Here is an 18,575-nt window from a genome sequence, read left to right as displayed (position 1 = left end):
CGGTACTAGAATCAAAGAAAACAAAAAAGGGCGCACCGACCTAGCGCATTATCCTCAGTAGAAGGCTTTATTTATGTAACATTAAAAAATGGCTACTCACAGACATAGATGAAAGTGAATCATATCAAGCTAGATTGCTCAAATGTCCGGGTGTAGTCCATACAATCATTCATAATCGATGAGATGACGGCTGACGCGTTTCGAGGCCTAGCCTAGGTGGCTCTGAGGAAGAGGCTAGGCCTCGAAACGCGTCAGCCGTCATCTCATCGATTATGAATGATTGTATGGACTACACCCGGACATTTGAGCAATCTAGCTTGATATGATTCACTTTCATCTATGTCTGTGAGTAGCCATTTTTTAATGTTACATAAATAAAGCCTTCTACTGAGGATAATGCGCTAGGTCGGTGCGCCCTTTTTTGTTTTCTTTGATGTGATTTAGTTATCTAGCAAACCTGGCCTTTTAGTGGGTCCTGAGGACAGGAGTTGAGGACCACTGATCTAAACCACTTCAGCTTCAGAAGGTTTACCACCCTTCATGACCAGGCCATTTTTTGCGATAAGACACTGCGATTTTTTCCTGACCATTGCGCGGTTGTGCGACAATGTACCCAAATAAAATTGATGTCCTTTTTTTTCCCACAAATTGAGCTTTCTTTTGGTGGTATTTGATCACCTCTGCGCTTTTTATTTTTTGCGCTATAAACAAAAAAAGAGCAACAATTTTGAAAAAAAAACAAAACAATATTTTTTACTTTCTGCTAAAAAATATATCCAGTAAAAAATCAAATTTCTTCATTAATTTAGGCCAATATATATTCTGCTACATAAGAAAATCCCAATAAGCGTATATTGATTGGTATATATTTTTAGAATTTTTATTTATTTATTTACTTATTTTTACTAGTAATGGCGATCAGCGACTGCCCTATTGGGGCGAACAAATTAGACACTTTTGACACTTTTTGGGGACCAGTGACACCAATACAGTGATCAGTGCTAAAAAATATACACTGTCACTGTACTAATGACACTGGCAGGGAAGGGGTTAACATCAGGGGCGATCAAAGGGTTAAATGTGTTCCTAGGGGGTGTTTAATAACTGTGTGGGAGGTGCTTGTACTGTGAGAAGGCAGAGATTGGTGTTCCTGGTTAGCAGAAACACAGGATAACAGCCTTCCCTTGTCATAGAATGGCAATCTGCCTTGTTTACATAGGCATATCGCTGTTCTGCTTGTCTCCCAAATAATTGGTGGGTGTAGGCAAACATTGCATCCGCCAGACCCGCTGATGGCTCCAGCTGTGTCCAATTACAGCGGGAGCGGGGCGCCGATGGCACACGTGCATGCCCCAGATGTGCAGAATCATGTACAGGTACCTGATTCTGCCCAGAGCGGCCTCCTCAAACAACCGTCCAGAGCAGCACTGTGCATTACAGGCCTCCCGATGAGAGTCGAGAGATGAGAGTCCCGACTCACAACCATCCAGAGCAGAGCACATTACAAGCCTCCTCTTACTGCCGGCATCCATAGCACTGTGCATTACAGGCGTCCCCTCAGACCACCATTCAGCACTGTGCAGCTTTACAGGCCTCTCAGATCACCATCCCAGAACACTGTTCATTACAGGCCTCCCAATGAGAGTCCGGACTCAGGATAATCCAGAGCAGAGCACATTACAGGCCTCCCCTCAGTCCACCATACAGAGCACTGTGTGCATTACAGGCATCCTCTTACCACTGGCATCCATAGCACTGTGCATTACAGACGTCCCTTCAGACCACCATTCAGCACTGTGCAGCTTTACAGACCTTTCAGATCACCATCCCAGAACACTGTGCATTACAGGCCTCCCCTCAGACCACCATCCAGAGCACTTTGCAGCATTACAGGCCTCTCAGATCACCATCCCAGAACACTGTGCATTACAGGCCTCCTGAGACCACTATCCAGAGCACTGTGTGCATTACAGGCCTCTCATACCACCCTCCAGAGCACTGTGCATTACAGGCCTCCTGAGACCACTATCCAGAGCACTGTGTGCATTACAGGCCTCTCATACCACCCTCCAGAGCACTGTGCATTACAGGCCTCCTGAGACCACTATCCAGAGCACTGTGCAGCATTATAGGCCTCTCATACCACCCTCCAGAGCACTGTGCATTACAGGCCTTCTAAAACCACTGTCCAGTGCACTGTGCAGCATTACAGGCCTCTCAGATCACCATCCCAGAACACTGTGCATTACAGGCCTCCCCTCAGATCACCTTCCAGAGAACTGTGCAGAATTACAGGCTTCTTATACCACCGTCCAGCAGCATTAAAGCTCTTCTCAGACCAAATCTGTATCTGTGAGTTTGTTCAAACCTTAATACCATAAATAATAAAATATTAGAGTTTTTTTTACTCCAGGAGTATATAATAAAATTGGAAATTCTAGAGAAATGCTTAAATAATGCATTACAATTTAACTAAACCCAACACCACAGCTCAATCCAAAAATCCCTTACACTCAGGTGCTAGTATGTGGTGCTCAGGCCGGGGCTAATGATCAGAACACTCACTAGGGTTTGCTGAAATTAGTTTTATAAACACTGGATAAAAAAAATACATATATGCTTCCATGATTACCTGTTTCATCCCTGTAAGGGCCTTCATCATATGCCATGATTAAAGCCCTTACAGGGCTGAAACGCGTAAGCGTATATGGATTTTTTAATCCTGTGTTTAACAAAGTCGTTTCCACAATCCCTAGTGTGTGTGGCTACCCTTATCTATTCAACATTTACAGAATGCTTTTTATTTTTTCAATGAATAGAAGGCCTTCTCTGATTGGATGGTGTGGATAGAAGGGGAAGTGTCATCAAAATCTTCACTTACTCCAGAGAAAAAAGGTCGAGAAAGTAGAACCTACTTTCTTGAAAATAACGGACTTTGTAGGCACAACATGAGACAGGCAGTATAAAAAAAAAAAACAATTTTAAAAACAAAATTCCTTAAACTATGATAAAATTAAAGCAACACCCTTGACGTCTCAATAAGTCAACAAGTACCCAAACCCAAGCATGGAGGCATGGATCCAATCATGTGGAGTTTATGGAAGTCCATTAATAGAGAGTAAGGTTTGTATTGACGTGGCTATCAAGAGTTAGGTCCACCATTCCTCACTGCGTATAAGTCAACGCATTTCACAAGATATACTTGCTTACTCAGTACTGATTGGGTGGGTGCTGATAGGCCTTGGGAATAATGATCTGAATGAGGGCAAATCCTGGACGTGAATACAGGGGCCCATTCAGAGAGAAGTGGGAGGACACCAAAAAGATGGCCCAGGTGTCCACTTCTCTCGATATTTGGCCAGCCAAAACCAGACAAATAAACTAAGATGATGTATCAACGTGCTCTATAGGGGGATCAATAAAGAAGTATACATTAGGCTATAGGGTCTTATAGAGTATGTCCAGGTACCTCGTCATATTTAATAGTCACTCCATACAGCATAATACCTTACTGTGGAACTTGATAGTCACCAGATATAAGGGGGTGCCTCAGAACGGATGTATTCGTGGTAACCTGTGTGATCTCAGTAGGTCTCCCAAAGCTGGTACTCCAATTACAGAACGCACAGAACCGGCCGACCTTCAGTACATGTGTACTGTTGTCTGTTCAACAGAAGCTGGCCTAACATCTGGTGTCTTTTACAGTCTTGCTGTAAAACCAGCATTCGATCAGCACTTGTAGCCAATGGCTGCAAGCACTGATCAGCGTATTCTGGCGGGCGGAAGTTTCCCTGTCAGAATACAATAGCACAGCAGGGGAGATCCCTTCATAACACATCGTTGTGTGGATGCAGGGATCTGTCAGTTTTTTTTTTTCGTTCAACCCACTGGTTGAACAAAATAGAGTAAACGTGTATACCCAGCCTTACACCATTCCAAGCTAGACCAAGGAAGCCATGCTAATTAAGATCATACCTGGAGTTAAGCTCTTAGAACAATTTTAATAATCAATTTCTTTTTATGTACTTTAACCACTTAAGCCCCGGAGGATTTGGCTGCTAAACGACCAGAGGGTATTTTGCGATTCGGCACTGCGTGACTTTAACGGACAATTGCGCGGTTGTGCGACGCTGTACCTAAACGAATTTGGCGTCCTTTTTTTCCCACAAACAGAGCTTTCTTTTGGCGGTATTTGATCACCTGTGCGATTTTTTGATCACGCGCTATAAACAAAAAAAGAGCGTAAATTTTGCAAAAATAGCAATATTTTTCCCTTTTTTTTATATGAAATTCCCCCCAAAAAAAAATGTAAAAATCAAAATTTTTTAATATTTTCGGCCAATTTGTTTTATGCTACCTATGTTTGGTAAAAAAAATCGCAAAAAGCGTATTTTGATTGGTTTGCGCAAAAGTTATTGCGTTTACTAACAAAGGGAAAGATTTCTGTCATTTTTGTTGTTTTTTTTTTTAACGCGTAATGGCGGCGATCTGCGATTTTTTTTGCGGTACTGCGACATTGCGGCGGAAAGATCGGACCCTTGACTGACATTTTTGACACTTTTGGGGTTACCAGTGACATTTCTACAGTAATCAGTGCTATATATATGCACTGTTACTGTAAAAATACACTGGTAGTGAAGGGGTTAACTTTATTTGAGAGGGAGGGGCTGTGTGTGTCCCTAGGGGCGTGATTCTAACTGTGATTGGCTGTGGCTTCAACTGTATGCAGAGTGATCAATGGATCTACATAGTAGATCCATGTGATCAGCTCTCATACAGAGAGGAGAATGACAGGCAGCTTGTTTACACAAGCTGCCTGACTTTCTCCCTCTCCCCCGCCGATCGCAGAGTGGCCGGCGGCGATCGGGTCCGCCGGTCACACGCGCGGGGGGGTCCGTGACCACGCGGGAGCGGGAGCGCGCCTCCGGCGGCGCGCGCTCGCTCCCTAAACCCTCACAGGCGAGCGACGTAGACCTACGTCACTTTGCCTGTGAGGGGCTGACCGCCGCCGTAGATAGTCGTGCGGCGGTCGGCAAGTGGTTAAGAACTTGTAGACTGCCTGCCCGCAATGTGCTGCGGATGGTCAGCCCGCACAGAAAAAACTACTTTGTGCTGTTACACCAATATGTAAAATATAGTATAATGCATAGTTATGGTAATGTCTATATATTTGGTTATTATACTGCCATCTTGTGGTTATGTCGGTCGTTGCACTCGCCTTTCTGTCTTTCCCTTCAGTGTTCCTTCCTGTCCCCTCCCATTTATGATGTATTTCCTGTTCCTCTTTCTTTATGCTTGTGGAAATAGAGATGGCCATATCTGTCTAGGCCTTTATACAATCTACTCGCATTCGGGAACACATTACCATCTTTTGACCTGCAGATACCATCTTCTATCTGCTACATTTTGTTGTCTGCTATACCTACTGCTTGCAATAAAACCTATGAGGATGGAAAGAAACTGTGCCTGGTGAGTTCAGCTATCTGATAACGATTGTCTGCGGTGATTGCATCTGCTTATACAGGCCAGGAACAGGCTTCAGCAAGGTATAAGTCACTATTACAACAATTGGAGTCAACATAGACGTAAACATACGTTGCTGCCTGCTTCGAGGTTTAGGGCATGCCCCCCCTCCTCACCCGCTGTGATTGTACACAATGGGAGCTTGTCAGCAAGTTCCGGCCAATGATGCAAAGCAGGGAATTAGAAATGTAGAGACCTGTTTGTAAAAGCAGCACACTTTACACATATTACACATAATTAGGCATACATTTAACCCCTTGATTGCCCTAGATGTTAACTGCTTCTCTGTCAGTGTCATTATTGCAGTGACAGTGTAAAGTATTATCATCACTGTTATAATTTGAATTGTGATGCAGTAAGTCAGTTCCCCCCAGTGACAGATTGTCCGCCACACTATCGCAGTCCCATTATAAGTCGCTGATCACTGCCATTAGTGGTATAAAAAAAAAAAATAAGTAAATAAATACAAATACCAGTACACTAGTATAATATACCATAGTTTGTAGGCGCTATAACTTTTACGCAAACCAATCAATATACACTGATTGGGATTTTTGTTTATCAAAGACACAGCAGAATACATTTTAGCCAAAATGTATGAAGAAAGTTCATTTTTTTTATTTTATTAGATATGCTTTGTAGCAGAAAATAAAAAAAAATTATTTATTTTTTCAAAATTTTCTGTCCTTTTTTATTTATATCGAAAAAATTAAAAACCCAGTGGTGATCAAGTACCACCAAAAGAAAGTTCTATTTGTGTGAAAAAAAAAATGATATACATTTCGTTTGGGTACAGTTTTGCATGACCGTAATGCTAACTAGCAAAATAATGGCCTACTCATGAAGGGGGGGGGGGGGGGGGGTAAATCTTTCCAGAGCTCTAGTGGTTAACATACAATATATGCCATGAGTAGCTTGGTTTTATCAACTAATATTTTGTGTTTATGGGTTTTATATACAATTTAGAAAGTAACATTTTCAGGATGGAATTAACAGATACTCGAATACTAGAGACAGTAATTTGCTTTCGGTATCTCTACTCCACAATGCAGATGCTGCAGATGTACAAAAGGAGTATTTTCTCCAATTTTGTGGTTATCTACTGCAGTATGTATAGATCAATATAGATAATTCAGTGCTCCCCATTATTGCTCTGTGGGCAACAATATAAAGAACATACTATATACTGTATATTAAAGTTGGTCATAAGTGGAATCGAAAATTTAGACAGTTCGGCAGGCATGATCTTGATGATTGACTTTCGTTGAATGGTAATGTTGGAAAACTTTTGTCGATCGGTGACTGCGGCTGCTGATCAGTGCACTCTGAGAGTGGAGGAATCCTGCTGTCAACACGATGTCCCAGCAGGGAGGATTCCTTTATCCACCTTGCTTTTATAGATGAGTAATCAGTTCATTTTTTTGCTTTTATGTATTTTATGTGCTTTTGTATTTATGTGCTTTTATTCTTTTTTTATGTATAAGAGCCTGCTGGCTGATTAAAAAAAAAAAAAAAAAAAAAAAAGAGAATCACCCATGACCAGCTTTAAGCACTTCAGCCCCGGAAGGTTTTACCCCCTTTACTGACCAGGTCAGTTTTTTGCGATTCGGCACTGCGTTACTTTAACTGACAATTGCATGGTCATGCGACGCTGTACCCAGTTAAAATTGATGACCTTTTTCCCACAAATAGAGCTTTCTTTTGGTGGTATTTGATCACCTCTACGGTTCTTATTTTATGTGCTATAAACAAAAAAGAGCGACAATTCTGAAAAAAAAAACAAAAAACAATATTTTTTACTTTCTGCTATAAAAGACACACAATAAAAAAATTTAAAAAATCTAATTTCTTCATCAGTTTAGGCCAATATGTGCCTCTGAGTAAGCATTGGTGGCTATTTTATCAGGTAGGGACTCCCTTGCTCCACAGCTTGAACATTAATCATATACCCCTGAGGAAGACACATGATCCCTGTGTCGTCACGCGTAGGGGAGGGGGACAGGACGGACGGAGCGATGCACTATTGTCTAGGTGAGGCTGTCAGCTATCGGCGCACGCTATGGAGACCGGCGGCGCTGTGCAGTCTCTCCCACTATACCACCACAATTTCCACCATTTACTTGATGCTATTGTCCAAGTGCATGTGTTGCACCTACAAATGTGAGTGAGATTTATCCACCTTTATTTAATAAAAGCTGATTGTTTAACCACTTCCCCCTAGGTGGACGTCATATGACGTCCAAACTTTGCGGGGGTATACCGGGATGATGGCTCTAGCTAGAGGCATCATCCCGGTACCGTTGTTTGAAGCCGACGGTCGGCTTTCCGTCGGTACCGATGGGGCTCGGGAGCCGCTCGATCGTTACCCGGGGGGGCGGGAGGGGACATCCCCCCCCTCCCGCCGCCTTCCGCGGCTTTTACCGGGGCTCCCGTCCCACCGGGAGCCCCGAGCACCCAGCCGGCACGTCCGCCGGCTGGATGGAGTCCCGATGAATGCCGGAAACGGCATCGATCGGGTCTCCGATGACGTAACCCGGAGGCGGCGTCCATGATGTCACTTCCGGGTTAGTGTGCTGCAAAAGGGCGCCAAATTTGAAAAACGGCTGTATGCAAAAACGCCGTTTTCTGCGTTTTTGCATAGAGGGAAGTGTAGTGGAGGGGTCTAGGGTCTTTTAGACCCTCGATAATACTGACACTGGCAGGGAAGGGGTTAACACCAGGGGTGATCAAGGGGTTAAATGTGACCCTAGGGGAGTGATTCTAACTGTGGGGGGATAATAGGTGTGCGCACAGGGTGTGCCGGGTGTGCCTGGGCACACTCTAATCTCCCCATGTGCATTAGTATTATCCAGGTGTGGCACCAGGTGGGTGGTTGGGGGTGCCAGTGGCCAGTGTAAATGCCCCATTATAATAAAGGCTAGGTTCAACTTTAGGAACATGTTACACCAGTGTTTAGAGCGTAATGTAATATGCTCCTAATCAACTGTTTCCCACAACCAGAACCTCCTCCCTATGACAGCAGGTGGCGTTCATATGTGTTGCACACTCTAATGCAATAGGCTGCGCACACCTATGGGGGGGATGGGCTTGTGAAATGATCATAGAGACATGTAATCCTATATAGAAGGATCACAGGCGCTCTGCGATCATTGCAGGGAGAAGGACGGACAGCTGTGTTTACATCAGCTGACCGTTCTTCTCTCTCAGCGGGGAGAGATTACCGGTGTCAGGTGGCAATCGGAGCCACCTGACTCACGCACCGGCTTCCCCGCTGATGAGCGGGGGGCGGGAGCATGCTGCCGCCGGCACGAGCTCGCCCCCTAGCCTCCCGAGAGCGAGCGAGGTAGAGCTATGTCGGTTCGCCCAGGTGTGGCTGCCTGCCGCAGTAAATTTGCAGCGGGCGGTCGTAAAGGGGTTAATATGTGAAATTTATGAATTTTGTATGACTTTCCTGTCTTAAATAAGGATTTTTGTCTGTATTATCTGTATGGTGTATTTCTGATTTTTTTCTCTCATCCTATATCTTAGTATCTGTATACTCTTTAATGCTGCACCACCCCATGCCCCTGACGAAGCTGATCTAAGTGAAACATGTTGGGTAGGTACTGAGCCTATGGAAACCAGGGGTGATACCAATCTGACTCATGATTGAGCCAGTGACTGTACCAACTCAAGCTATAACCCCTTTGTAGCTTGTAAATCAAGTGTTCTGATTTATGGTTCATATGTGTGTACATATGTACACGTTTCTACTATGCTCTTTTTCTCCTTATGTATGTTGTTTTTAATCAAATATTTGTAATAAAAGTTACTTAAATTTTTATAAAAAAGATTCAGTTTTCTACGAAGTACTATTAGTCATAGAACCGTACCATTAAAATCCCGACACTTGCCCCACATTGTGCTTTTCCTATATAATTTCTTCATCAGTTTAGGCCAATATATATTCTGCTACATATTTTTGGTAAAAAAAAAATCCCAATAGGCATATATTGATTGTTTAAAGGTTATAGCATCTACAAACTATGGGATATTTTTATGGAATTTAAATTTTATTTTTTTTACTTTTAATGGCTGCGATCAGAGACTTCTAGTGGGACATTGCGGTGTACAAATCAGACGCTAATTCAATAATTTAGTTTATTTACTAAATCTAAAGAGGGCAAATTAGTCACAATTCTGCAGAGAAACCAATCAGCTTCCAGGTTTTATTGCTAAAGCCTAATTAAACAAGCTGAGGTTAGAAGCTGATTGGTTTCTCTGCAGAGTTGTGACTCATTTTGCCTCCTCTAGCTTTAGTAAATAAACCCCTAAGTGACACTTTTTGGGGACCAGTGACATCAATACAGTTATAAGTGCTAAAAAATATGCACTGTCACTGTGCTAATGACACTGGCAGGGAAGGGGTTAACATCAGGGGCGGTCAAAGGGTTAAATGTGTTCCCAAGGAGTACTTTCTAGCTGTGTGGGGGAGGTGCTTGTACAGTAACTGTGGGAAGGCAGAGATCTGTGTTCCTGATTAGCAGAAACACAAGATCTCTGCCTTTCCTTGTCACAGAATGGCGATCTGTCTTGTTTACATAGGCAGACAGCTGTTCTGCCTCTGCTGGGAATGATCGGCGGGTCCTGGTCGACATTGGTTCGACCGAACCCACTGATTGGCTCCCAATGTGTCCAATCAGCGCCGCAAACCTGGAAGTCCCGAAGATGTACAGGTACGTGATTTCGCCTGTAGGAGCCGCCGCCCTGTAGTACATATACGTGGGGTGGTCGGCAGTGCCATCTTAAGAGCATTATAGGCCCCCAGGTAATGCAGTGCACTGGGGCCCTGCCTACATAATCACCCACGAGAATAAAAATGCAAATAATCGATAAGGCTATTTTACAGCAGTGCCAGGCTAATGACAGCTTCCAAGTTCGGCAACTGGGTCCGGAGTCAGACTCGACTGTCCTGTGTGTGCCTGTACCTGTGGAGGCGGACAGGCATTCCTGCAGTTGTGGGCTCCCCCTCCACGGCCCAAGTGGCCTGACAGCAGCGCAGGGCCGACAGACGCTTGCCACCTGCTAAGTTTGGCGGTGGGATGCACACTGGAATTGGGACTAATGCTTGGCTGGGGCGCTGGGCAGGAGGGGCCCCCGGGCAACTGCCTAGCATGCCCATTTGGTAAGATGGCCCTGGCGGTCGGCAAGCGGTTAATGGAGGATGTACACCGCATTGCAAGTGTATCGCAAGTACAGGATAAGTTTGTGTTGTGAATTAACAGATTTCTAGTTTTTTAGCCAGCATAAGGGATAATAGTACTAAGAGAAATATGGAAGCTGCCATTGGTGACATTATTTTAATATGCTAGTTGCATGGCTGTCTTTGATTTCAGTACCTTAGCTAGTCTAAAATACAACAGGAAAGTCAAAGCGAGGTCAGAATTACTAATCCGTATTCCTGTTCTGGGTCAGTAACATAAAAGGCACCAAAACCACTGATTCGGTATGGCAGCCAGGTAAATGGCATTTTCAGAGGAGGGGTCAGCCTCTCTACTTTCACATAACATTATCCCTTCATATTTCTCACCTAGCATGTTACCCTCAGCTTTGCCACATTGGATCCATTTTCCTCCTTGGAATCTCCAGTGATTTTGATCGGCCAGAACCACTTCCACATGTAAGGTGTACTGAGCGAGAGGATCCAGACCTAAGACGCGGTAACTAAGGAATGGGAACATGCGCCTGTAAGAGAGAACATACGCCTATGTTACAATTGCTGGCAGATATAATAAATAGCCATGCAGCTTCAAGTATATAAAATGGTATCAGACATCATTGTGGCTTATGGTAATATTTCGACTATATATGTGAGCATTGCGCTATTGAATGAAAAATAAATTTGTGCCGCTACTTAAACAAAGTAATCAAATAAAATATTAAGCGGCAACTATACTCTAACGCAGAAACGGTGACCCTGGGCGTGGGAACGGAGGGATGGTGAGATCGTAGCACCGTGGCACCAGGCATGATTGGGATTGTTCAATATAAAGGCGATTTTGATGGTTTTATGATGTAAGTGCATTACTTATAAATAAATGGGTACCTTAACCACTTAAACCCTGGAATTTACTCCCTTAATGACCAAGCTATATTTTGCAATTCGGCACTGCGTTACTTTAACCACTTAAGCTCCGGAAGATTTTACCCCCTTCCTGACCAGGCCCTATTATGAGATTCGGCACTGCGTGACTTTAACGGACAATTGCGCGGTCGCGTGACGCTGTACCCAAATTAAATTGACGTCCTTTTTTCCCACAAATAGAGCTTTCTTTTGGTGGTATTTGATCACCTGTGCGATTTTTACTTTTTTCGATATAAACAAAAAAATAGCAACAATTTTAATAAAAATAACAATATTTTTCAAATTTTTTTATATGAAATTCCCAAAAAAAAATGTAAAAATCAAAATTTTTTAACATTTTAGGCCAATTTGTTTTCTGCTACATATGTTTGGTAAAAAAAAATCGCAATAAGCGTATTTTGATTGGTTTGCGCAAAAGTTATTGCGTTTACTAACTAAGGGAAAGATTTTTGTCATTTTTATTGTTTTTTTTTTTTAACGAGTAATGGCGGCAATCTGCGATCTTTTTGCGGGACTGCGACATTGCGGCGGACAGATCGGACCCTTGACTGACATTTTTGACACTTTTGGGGGTACCAGTGACATTACTACAGTAATCAGTGCTATACATATGCACTGTTACTGTAAAAATGACACTGGCAGGGAAGGGGTTAACTTTATTGGAGAGGCAGGGGTTAAATGTGTCCCTAGGGGTGTGCTTCTAACTGTAAAGGGGCGTGGCTTTTCATGTAACCATAGAGACATACGATCCTACATAGCAGGACCGTATGATCTCTGCAGTTACACAAGGGAGAATGACAGGCAGCTTTGTTTACATCAGCCGCCTGCCTTTCTCCCTCTACAGTGGACAATCGCAGGTGGCCGGTGGACATCCGAGCCGCCGGTCACTCGTGCGGGGAACACAGTGAACGAGCGGGGGTGGCAGCGACGTACCCATACGTCACTTTGCCCTGGAGGGGCTGACCGCCGCCGTAAATAGTTGTCCGGCGGTCGGCAAGTGGTTAACTGACAATTGCACATGTGTGCGACGCTGTACCTAAATAACATTTATGTCCTTTTTTCCCAAAAATAAAGCTTTCTTTTGGTGGTATTTGATCACCTGTGCGATTTTTTTTTTTTTTTTTTTGCGCTATAATAGGCCAATTTGTATTCTGTTGCATATTTTTGGTAAAATAAATCCCCAATAAGTGTATATTGATTGGTTTGTGCAAAAGTTATCGCCTCTACAAACTAGGGGAAAGGTTTATGTAATTTTTATTTTTATTTTTTTAACTAGTAACAGTGGCAATCTGCAATTTTTAGCGGGACTGCAACATTGCGGTGGACAGATCGGACACCTAACTGACAATTTTGACACTTTTGGGGAACCAGTGACATTACTACAGTAATCAGTGCTAAAAATATGCACTGTTACTGTACTAATGACACTGGCAGGGAAGGGGTTACCACCAGGGGCGATCAAAGGGTTAAATGTGAGCCTGGGGGATGTTTTCTAACTGTGAGGGGGATGGATTTATGGAATCATTACAGAGACCTGTGTTCCTAAATAGGAAGATCACAGGAGCTCTGTGTTGATTGCTGACAGAACAACGGTCTGCTGTGTTTATAACTGAAGATCGCCGTTCCGTCTCCCTGGGGAGAGATCACGGATGCCCGGTGGCAATCATGGCTGCCGGCTCCACCGATCAGCTTCTCCTCTTGCAAATCCCGAGGAGCGACGTATGGGTATGGTGATTCGCGCAGTCAAGCCACCTTGCCACAGTATATCTGCGGGAGGGGATCGGCGGAAAGAGGTTAAGGTGTTTTATACTATTGGAGGCTTTGTCTCGGCTTTTATCCCTACATATATTGATTTGATTGATTGATTGATTGATTGATTGATTTGATTTTATTATCTGGATGAAGCTTGGAGGCTGTTCAATATAACACAAAAAGCAAGCTTTGCCAGACACGAGAGGGAATGGCAATTATATCTGGTGAGATTAGACCCCTTTCACACGGTCTTTCCGATCTGTGAAATCATGACGGATGGAAACCCTATTTTCCATCCGTCTGGAGGATTGGATCGGATGGAAAACAGACAGGCGGTCCATTATCATCCGATCTCCCATAGAGGACAGTGGGGATCTGACAGCTCCGTCTCAGCACAGTGAGTGGAGACGGAGCTGTCATCCCCCTGCTGAATGGGGATTGGCGGATCACTCCCCCGCTGAGCAAAACTGAGTCCGCCGGGCAGAAAGCCAGTGTGAAAGGGGCCTTATTCTTAAGGGAGTGAATTGGCACTCATCACCTTGGTGTAGGATATTTGGTGTGTAGCGGATGTTTTTTTTTTTTTTTTTGCACCTACTTCTTCACATTTGGTTGGACTTTATTTACTGCAATGGGTTGCAATAAAATTTTACTTATTTTTTTAATGGACATTTAAATTTATATTCTTCATGGACACTTATTCATTTATTTTATTTTTTTTTTCACAAGGTTTGCATATGATTTGAGTTAGTTTGCTACTGTGAAATGGATATATGTTTTTGCAATTTATATTTTTTATATTTAAAGTATCTTTCTTGAAATGGCATGGAAGCTTACGCTTCATGGAGTGAGCTGATATCTGTGAATGGCTTTTACCTTTTGCAGGAAATGCAGGAGTCAGTAATCTAAGCCAGCCTGATGAGTGAATTGTTGGGCATCTAGTTCTGGCTTCAGTGACCAGAGGGGGCGCACTGTAACGTCACCAAATGAGCACCCTTACCATGCCTCGCTATTCCCTGTCCAGCCCAGAGACACCGCATGTAATTCACACAGTAATGTGCTGCGATTCCTGTGTGAATTACATGCAGTGTCCTGCACTGTATCAATGTGAACCCAGGATCTTCGGTTCACACTAGATGTGGTGCGAATTCACCGCAAATTTGCTGCAGATTCGGCACCACATCCAAATCGCAATCCATTCAAGCGAAGCCATTTTGGAGTGTAGGTTAAGTTAATGACACCCAGAAATCGGCTTGCAAAACACCCATGCAATCCGATTCTGGTGTGGACAAATAAAGGGTCCTCTAGGACTTTGTCACAAATGCGGTGCAATTATAGCTTAGTGGAGGAACCCAAAAAACATTTGATCACAATGGCCCCTTGGTAGGATTAGGCATCCTAAAGGAGGATTTTCCTGCTAAACGACCAGGGGGTATTTTGCGATTCGGCACTGCGTGACTTTAACGGACAATTGCGCGGTCGTGCGACGCTGTACCTAAACGAATTTGACGTCCTTTTTTTCCCACAAACAGAGCTTTCTTTTGGTGGTATTTGATCACCTGTGCGATTTTTACTTTTTGCACTATAAACAAAAAAAGAGCGTACATTTTGCAAAAATAACAATATTTTTCACATTTTTTATATGAAATTCCCCCCAAAAAAATGTAAAAATCCAAATTTTTTAACATTTTCGGCCAATTTGTTTTATGCTACCTATGTTTGGTAAAAAAAATCGCAAAAAGCGTATTTTTATTGGTTTGCGCAAAAGTTATCGCGTTTACTAACAAAGGGAAAGATTTTTGTCATTTTTGGTGTTTTTTTTTAACGCGTAATGGCGGCGATCTGCGATTTTTTTTGCGGTACTGCGACATTGGGGCGGACAGATCGGACCCTTGACTGACATTTTTGACACTTTTGGGGTTACCAGTGACATTTCTACAGTAATCAGTGCTATATATATGCACTGTTACTGTAAAAATACACTGGTAGTGAAGGGGTTAACTTTATTTGGGAGGGAGGGGCTGTGTGTGTCCCTAGGGGCGTGCTTTCTACTGTGATTGGCTGTGGCTTGAGCTGTAAGGACACTGATCAACGGATCTACATACTAGATCCGTTTGATCAGTGTCTTTACACCGAGGAGAATGACAGGCAGCTTGTTTACACAAGCCGCCTGACTTTCTCCCTCTCCCCCGCCGATCGCCGCGCGGGGGGGTCCGTGACCGCGCGGGAGCGGGAGCGCGCCTCCGCGGGCGCGCGCTCGCTCCCCAGAGCCTCACAGGCTAGCGACGTAGACCTACCTCACTCTGCCTGTGAGGGGCTGACTGCCGCAGTAAATATACTGTGAGCAGTCGGCAAGCGGTTAAAGAGGAGTTTCTGCAGAAAAGTCAGCTGCTACAAATATTGTTGGTGTTGACTTTTAAATATGGGAACTTATGCCTCGTACAAACGCGCCGATAATTGGCCGTGAATTTTTCAGCCAACGTCCGATCTGCCGATTTTCGGCTTGTTAGTATGATGCTTCCAACAACCAACTTTCGGCTGAAAAAAATCTGGTGTGCATGCTATAAAATTTTTGTTGGCCGTCACCACAATGGCCGATTGTTCCTCAGTCAGTACAGATTTCGGCAGACAAAAATCTGATGAGCAAGACTGGGCATGCTCAGAGAAGAAAAAACACACGGAAAGTAAACCAGCACATGACATCAATTCTGAAGTTGGTTTTTGTTGGCCGAGAAAATTTGTGTGCAGTCTAGAGCACATTTCAACCAACACAACAACACTGGACAAAAGTTGGATGATCGGTCGGCTGATAATCGTTGCGTGTGTACGAGGCATTACCTGTCCAGGGTTCCTGCAATGTCGGCACCCAAAGCTGATTTTCGTATGGGCTCTCAGGTGCTGCCGCCACTATTCAGGGTAAGAGAACACGGCAGGGAAGCCTTTTGGCTTTACAGCCGGTTCCCTACTACGCTTTGTAATTGGCCCAGCGGAAGAAGGAGGGGAGTCGAACTTCTGAGGGTCAGCGCCGCCTCACTGTCTCCCAGAAGCGGGGAAGGGTACCTGTCAAAAACCCGTTCCCCCTCGCCCCCTGAAGGGGTGCCAAATGTGGCACCGGAGGGGGGGGGGGGAAGCATATAAGCAGGAGCTCCACTTTTGGGTGGAACTCCACTTTAAGCATGCTGAAATAGCCTCTTCTGTCTCAATTGTAATTGTATGCAAAAACATACCTCCTGAGACCCAGGATAATATGACAACCTGCTGACTTGACAAACTCCACAAGCAGCTTAACTCACCCAGAAGATTCAGAAGCAGTATCAGCAGTAGTTGGAAGATAATTGAGATGTTTTCATGAGCTTTCTTCTATAGCAAAATGATGATAATTCTGTTCCAAGACTATACCTGGGGAGGGGGTAATAAAACTGGATGGCAGGGTAGTGAGCAAGTGGCAAACTAGGCTGAACTAACTAGTATAAAAAAAAAAAAAAAAAAAAACAGTTCTGCACTGCTACAGTATAGCTATATTTCCTTTATTGTAAACTGTATTATCAAGCATGTTAACCACTTGCCAACCGCCAACCTTAGTATTACTGCGGCAGGTCGGCTCCCCTAGGTCCAGCAATGTAGACCTACGTCACTGGACTGCTAGTGATTCCGGCGTGTGTTTAGACAAAGTGGGAGTCCGGCCTTGGGAGGACCAGCTCCAATTGCCGCTGACCCGCCCCCCCCCCCCCCCGCGCGCGATCAGTGGGAAAACCCGCCTGCTTATGTAAACAAAGCAGTGACAGATCACAGGATTCAGCATAGCTAAACCTGCAATCTCTGTGTCTGTGTCACACAACCCCCTCCCCCCACACATGTCAGTACGCATGAGGCTCACATTCAACCCCTTGATTACCCACAGTGTTAACCCCTTCCCTGCAAGTGTCATTATTACTGAAACAGTGCATATTTTTAGCACTGATTACTGTAGTAATGTCACTGGTCCCCCCAAAAATCAGGGGTCCGATCTGTCCGCCGCAATGTTGCAGTCCCGCAAAAAATCGCAGATCGCCACCATTACTAGTAAAAAAAAAAAAAAACCAATAAAAATGACATAAATCTTTCCCGTAGTTAGTAAACGCAATAACTTTTGCGCAAACCAATCAAAATACGCTTATTGCTATTTTTTTTTACCAAAAATATGTAGCAGAAAACAAATTGGCCTAAAATGTTAAAAAATGTTGATTTTAAATTTTTTTTTTGAAATGTTATATAGCAGAAAGTGAAAAATATTGTTTTTTTTTCAAAATTGTTGCTCTTTTTTTGTTTATAGCGCAAAAATTTAAAATCGCACAGGTGATCAAATACCACCAAAAGAAATCTCTGTTTGTGGGGGGAAAAAAAGGGACGTAAAATTTGGTTTGGGTACAGTGCATGACCGTGCAATTAATTGTCCGTTAAAGTAATGCAGTGTCAAATTGCAAAATAGGCCAAATCCTTCCAGGACTAAAGTGGTTAATGCTTTAAAATAAATGTTTATACAAATAGTTTGTATTCATATGTAAGAGATATGAACAGTGAGGGTTATATTATCAAAGAGAGAAGGGTTTATGTGGTCATTGTGAAGGATCTTGTGCTCTGTCTCCTGGAAATGTCACCTGTAGATAGGTGCGGGAACACCTGAGATGACAGCTGTGAGCTGGAGCTGTCAGATGCGGCAGAAAGGTGAACCGAGCAACACAGATTCCTCATTTCTTTTCTGTGAAAGTTATTTTAACCAACAAGATATGAAACTTAATGTTTCCTAACCTAATCAGCCCACCCAAAATGACTAAAGTTCTGAATGACATCGCACTCTCCTATGTGGGCGTTTGATATGAATGTTTAATTTGGAGAGAAATCTTTTTTTTTTTTTTTTGTTGTTTATGGAATGATATTATTATTATTATTATTATTATCATGATTATTATCATTATTATTATCATTATTATTATTATCATTATTATTATTATTATTATTATTAATAATAATAATAATAATAATAATAAGCATTATTTTTTACATATTTTTTTTCTGATCCATTCCCCCATATTGGAAAGAAAACGGATTTGAAACCTGGATGCGTATATGGTTTTATCTCTTTCCCTTTTCATGGGCTGCTGTACACACATACACTATATTACACTATATTACACTATGT

General features: G+C 43.3%; 1 protein-coding gene across 1 annotated transcript in view; it reads right to left on the bottom strand.

The window, feature by feature from the left end:
* The window catches only part of TBX21 (T-box transcription factor 21), a 77,997-nt gene that overhangs the window by 24,809 nt on the left and 34,613 nt on the right, over positions 1-18,575 (bottom strand). Inside the window, exon 3 of the mRNA XM_082271870.1 lies at positions 11,093-11,247. Within this exon, the coding sequence (XP_082127996.1) occupies positions 11,093-11,247 (155 nt within the window). The remainder of the gene's footprint in view (positions 1-11,092; positions 11,248-18,575) is intronic.

Source organism: Pelophylax lessonae (assembly GCF_965119305.1).
Source record: "Pelophylax lessonae genome assembly, chromosome: 11".
Lineage (NCBI taxonomy): Eukaryota > Metazoa > Chordata > Amphibia > Anura > Ranidae > Pelophylax > Pelophylax lessonae.
This window is presented reverse-complemented; position numbering and strand designations above follow the sequence as displayed.